The sequence below is a fragment of the Electrophorus electricus genome, chromosome 23 (assembly GCF_013358815.1).
Source record: "Electrophorus electricus isolate fEleEle1 chromosome 23, fEleEle1.pri, whole genome shotgun sequence".
NCBI classification, from domain to species: Eukaryota; Metazoa; Chordata; class Actinopteri; order Gymnotiformes; family Gymnotidae; genus Electrophorus; species Electrophorus electricus.
This window is the reverse complement of record NC_049557.1, coordinates 5711962-5717953: the sequence shown is the minus strand read 5'-3', so window position 1 is coordinate 5717953 and position 5992 is coordinate 5711962. Positions and strand designations below refer to the sequence as shown.

General features: G+C 41.9%; 1 protein-coding gene across 1 annotated transcript in view; it reads left to right on the top strand.

The window, feature by feature from the left end:
- si:ch211-254n4.3 (uncharacterized protein LOC100003386 homolog) overlaps positions 1-4668 on the top strand; it is a 92978-nt gene extending 88310 nt beyond the window's left edge. The window contains exon 5 of the mRNA XM_027001401.2: positions 3880-4668. Within this exon, the coding sequence (XP_026857202.1) occupies positions 3880-3891 (12 nt within the window). The 3' untranslated portion in view covers positions 3892-4668. The remainder of the gene's footprint in view (positions 1-3879) is intronic.
- Positions 4669-5992: the final 1324 nt, after the last annotated feature.

The following is a 5992-nucleotide window of genomic DNA, read 5'->3' as shown; positions in this document are numbered from 1 at the left end:
ACGCACACACGCACACACACAAACACACACATGCACACACATGCACACACATACACACAACCCACACAATCTCTCACACACAACCAGCCTGATATAGAGTCTTAGCATTTTGCACATGTATGCTTTAATAGTCACGTGTTATCTGTATCTAAGTGCTCTCTCTCAGCCCATCATATTGTGCTGTCTGTTCATGGTAAATAGATGGTATCTAATTATGGGGATGTTTGTCTTACAGAGGCAAGCCTCACTGCAGTAAAAAAAAAATCAATCAATCAGTGTCAATCAGCCCTGTAGAGGATATGACTGCTTTAGAGGGAGACAGCGTCACCAAAATATGGAAGTTATCTGGCACCGTGTGGAATTGGAGCTATGAGTTTGTCAGAGCTACAATGAAAAATTGACCATAAACGTTCCACTGGGGAGACATCCTCTCTCTGTCTCTCTCTCTCTCCCTCTCTTTTTCTCCTCTCTCTTCTCTCTCTGTCTCTCACTCTCTCGTTCAGATCTCCTGCTTTGTGACCTATTTCCTTTCCTTCTATGCGTGCTCAGTGCAGACCAGGGAGGATCTGAGGAGTGTTGGATCTTACATCAAATACAGTGCAGCCCAGAATCAGAGCAGATGTGGTCAAAAGCAGAGGGAGCAGAGGGAGAGCATACGCCAAAAACAAACAAACAACAAAAACACAGCACCAAAGCTCCAGCTCACCACATTGTAGGAAACTGGAGATCTAATCTGGCAAGCTGAACCAGAGCACTATCACATTCCGACTGTCATCCCGCTCTGTAGCCACTGAACTTCGGAACTGTCAGTTTGCCGTGGGCTGGCGCTATGACGTTCAATAATGTAGAGGATGTTATATAAACTATGATGTGCTTAATCACTGATTCATTGTCATGTTCTCCAGCTGCTGTTGACAAACCTAACCCACCTTTTTATAACGTCACCTTTTTGCTGCATATCAGAGGCAAGAAAATGTATTATTGTAGCTTACTGGTAATGGAATATCATTTAAAACATTAGATAAATGACTTAGATAAATGATAAATTAACCCTTTGTCAACTATTTGCAAGCCTTTTAATGTTTACAGCATAATTTCTTTTTTAACTAAATAGTAGCTCTCACTGTGTCTTGTTGCTCAGCACAAAACAAAGGGACATGTGCAGAAAAGATGCACAGATTGAAGGGTTTACATGACACAGAACGTCCTTCAGATGATTATTAAAAGAGCTCTTCAGTTCAGTTTGAATCCAGTCTTTATTTAGATTGAGCTGTTTATATGAAGTTTTACTTTACTTTTCTGCTGAGCTTTGCATCTGATCACTAAATGGTTACACGAAAGCGTTAATGGTGTTATTAGTGTGGTTTAAACAGACTCCCATCCTGTACACACATCATAGTTCTAAACCAAAACAAAATTGAAAGTGGAAATCTTAATTAACCATGTAGTTTAGGTTTAATCAGATCTGGGCAAACTAGTCCATAATTTGAACTGAACAATGATATGCAGCTATTTCTATGCAACTGTGCTGGTTGTAAAGTCAATGTGATGCCATCTGGATCACATTAGCACCAGGTCTATACAATTATGTCCCACATACCCAGTCCCCTTCATATGAAAACAGGCAATGGCAAAATTAGATGATCAATATCCAGATGGCAGTTTCCCTTTGGCACCAAGCGTGACTATAGCGACATGGGCTTCTGAGTTTTGATGAGTTGGTACACCTGTGCAGTAGCTGTTGAAGCCAGGTCCCCAACAGGATGGTCATTAACACTGTTGCCTGCTGTCAGGGGAACCGTTAGAAACAGCTCCACTGAATATGCACATGAGAGCTAAAATTCTGCAGTGAATATGTGAATGCACCAAGCCACATGCACTATTTGCTGATTAGATGGACCACAAAGCATCCAAATGGCCTGTTCTGCACTATCTTTGATGTCATTGTTGAAACCTGTTTTACACTGAAGATATATACAGGCGACAGTAATGATGAACTGTATTCCCCATGTCATGATGTGTACAGAAAGCTGAACCACATGGCTGATCAATCACATGGATCAATAATAATGAACAGACCCTTATGGGGCCATTACAGACAGGACATCCATTACAACAGACAGCAGACAGAAGTGGAAAGTAGCCAAAAACAGAGAGACAGAGGCAGAGAGAAAGAAAGACAGAGAGAAAGAGAGCGAGAGAGAGGAAGACAGGAGCTGTTAAATATTTCAGTGCTCCTACAGAGAAGAGGTCAGGCCAGACGTTGCCTGTGTGCGTGTATTTGTGACGAGTGAAATCTACTAAATCCTCACAGACAGAGATAAGCTGATATCCAAAACCATACAGTGCTATCAACACACAGTTGTACACCTCTCTCTTCCTCTCTGTAGTTCGCAGGATCTGAGAGAGTAAGAGGTGTGCTTCACAGGCAATACAACACCCTTATATATATATATATATATATATGCGTGTGTGTGTGTGTGTGTGTGTGTGTGTGTATATATATATATATATATATATATATATATATATATATATATATATATATATATATATATATATATATATATATATATGTGTGTGTGTGTGTGTGTGTGTGTGTATATATATATATATATGTATGTGTATGTGTGTGTGTGTGTGTGTGTGTGTGTGTGTGTGTGTGTGTGTATATATATATATGTATGTGTGTGTGTGTGTGTGTGTGTGTGTGTGTGTGTGTGTGAGTGGGTGGGCAGTTGTGTGTGTGTGTGTGGGGGCAGATGTGTGTGTGTGTGTGGGTGTGTGGGTGGGAAGATGTGTGTGTATGTGTGTGTGTGGGGGTGGGCAGATGTGTGTGTGTGTGTGTGTGTGTGTGTGTGTGTGGGTGGGCTGATGTGTGTGTATATGTGTGTGTGTGTGTGTGGTGTGTGTGTGTGTGTGGGTGGGCAGATGTGTGTGTGGGGGGGTGTGGGCAGATGTGTGTGGGTGTGTGTGGGTGTGGGTGTGGGTGGGCTGATGTGTGTGTGTGTGTGTGGGTGTGTGTGGGTGGGCAGATGTGTGTGGGGGGGGTGTGGGCAGATGTGTGTGTGTGTGTGGGTGTGGGTGTGGGTGGGCTGATGTGTGTGTGTGTGTGTGTGTGTGTGTGTGTGTGTGTGTGGTTGGGCAGATATGTGTGTGTGTGTGTGTGTGTGTGTGTGTGTGTGTGTGTGTGTGTGTGTGTGTGTGTGTGTGTGGGTGGGCTATAGTCATATATTGCAGATACTCATGCTCTGCATGCTCAGAGGGGCAGATATAACCACCACAACCAAACCCTCACTCAGTCTTGACTAGGGAGTGGCAGATCTGAGAGAGAGAGAGAGAGTCAGAGAGAGAGAGTCAGGGAGAAAGAGAGAGAGAGAGTCAGGGAGAAAGAGAGAGAGAGTCTGAGACAGTGACAGAGAGAGAGAGAGACAGAGCACAGTGGGCATCGTGCCATGTTGCCCTGCTCCCATGCCTGCCACCTTCTCTTGTGCTGTCAGTCTGGGCAAGGTGCCAGGCTCTAAGTGAATGAGTCCGCTGGGTGCCAACAGCTTCAGGCTCCGCCAGGGTGGGCATGAGCAGGCATGAGCAGGCATGGAAAGCACGATGCCCCCTCAGCGGACACACACCATCATCCAATGAAATGTTTAACAGGGCACCACTGCTGGCTAATGAAATCTTTAATAACATGCTCAGTAGAGGTATTTGGTGACATTAGTTATTTACATGCTAATAAATATAAATAAGAATATTGTGTTTGTGTAAATAGTATGAACATTAGCTTGCATGGCGAGGTGGGAAAAGTGATTTTAATTACTGCCCAGCATGTCCTTGAGCAGCAGCCATTGGAAACTCTGACCTGTCTGCTTCCTGTTTCAGGTGACCCGGTAGTGGCATCCACCAATCAGAGCACAGAAGCCAGGCTTGAAGCGGCGGAGTATGAAATAAGACTTAACAGTACACAAAAGCAACTTTAATACGCTGACCCATCCCACATTCCACTAATATAAAGAAAATGACAACTACCCCTACTACCCTGCTCCAACTACACCCCCCACAACCCCATAGACACCACGGCTCTTCTTCCCCCGGAAACACACACCAGGGAACAAGGGACCGCCAAGTACCAGGATCCTGTCTCACATCGGAACGCTCAACGATGGCCCGCCTTGAATATTGGAGCTCTTTTCCATTTTCCGATTTCTCCCACTTCCGCCCGCTCAGATGTTCCGCTGTAATCTCAGATTTTTTTTTTTTCATTTTGCTGGTTTCTGTCCGTTGATGCTTCTTGTACACACACCTTTTTGCACCTGAAATGAAAGGTGACATTTTTGCTTTCTCATCGCCAGCCTTGCTCTTCTAAGCAATTTAACTCACAGGACTGGAGCACTGAACTTTCAGTCATCTGTAGGCTGTTCCATTCCTTTTCTAATAAATAAGTTAAAGTAAGATTTTTGACCCAAAAGACTGAAATAAAACTATAGATGTTATGGTATTATTATGTAAAAGTAATTCTGTAAAAAAAAAAATATCAAAAGAATCAGATTCACTATGAGTAAAATAAAAGAGAGCACTGACCATTTTAATATTGTTGTTTTTAACCAGCCTGGTAACTGCTATTGAGTACATGTGTCAGTATTATCTACAATAAATAAAGCTATTTCAAAGGAAGTGAGAGAAATTTTTTGTTTCTTTCTAAAAGAAGCAGTATCGTAACAATATGCTGGTAGGTTTTATAGATGTTCCATGTGGATTAGGCTATAAACTCCACCCACAAAGCAATTTTTAACATTTGTGCGTTTCCAGTTGGGGCAGACTTATTTTCTATTCAAACAACCGATATGTTTTGAATGCTCTTCTCCATTTTTCAAACAGAGCAATACTGAAAAAGATAAAAATATCGTTCAAAATGAAATCACAGGCTGTGCTGAGCCTGTAACTTTTCCCCAAAGACACGTATGAGAGCATAAACACTGAACATCACCCTCCCCACCCACCCTGCACTGCACTCTCCCCACGTATTTCTGGACTAATCTCAGGACAGAATTCGCTGAGTGCTTTTAGTGTGTGAGGGATCCTTGGTGATAGTTAGTGCATGTCATTAAGAGATTACTGAAAATAAACCCAGAATAAAATTCAGATGCACACCGACCCAAAGAGAGAGCGGAATTACATGGGTTTGAGATGTCCCTGTCAGGTGCTGGGTCAGAAACAAAAACGCTGGATCCAAGCTTAAGAATTAGTGCAATGGCAAATTTGCCTGTGGGGTGATGAAACACAGCCAGTTAAATGTGCAGATTATATGATGGAATAGTCGAGAATTTTCTACCATCTAAGAGCACACATTCCAAATTTTTGTGTGATGTACTTTAACTCACTCACTCACACACACACACACACACACACACACACACATACTTACTTACGCACATTTATTTATACTCATTTATACATTTTTGTCTCATTTATCTGACACACTACACATGCATTCCCAGTTTAGTGTTAATTAAAACTGTGTGACGAGCATTTTTACTGCAATACAAGGTTAGGCGAGAGCGACAGGTAATGAGCATGTGTACACATATGCGTAGTCTATTGTGTGATCATTTTGTTTTTGTTTGAATTGCACACAGCAAACTTTTTTCATGCATTTCTATTAGGCAAACACTTATAATGCTACAAAATTAAAAGTTATTGAATAAATATTTATACCTCTGATTACTTCATTTTAAGGAATAATGATCTAATGGAATGGGAGGCTTAAAAAGGGAAAGTGAGAAAGAGACAGAGAGGGTTTCTCATAAATATACTTGTACTGGTATTTACTGTACAACAGTGTCACAGCGTTCTGAGGTACTAAATACTCTTGATTGCATGATTTTCCTCATAATTGTTGGCCTTCAGGTTGTATTTCAGGATGTGTTCCACCTAATGCCTTAGCTGTTTGAGTGAATACAGAATATGTATAGAGATATAGGATCATCGGTACATT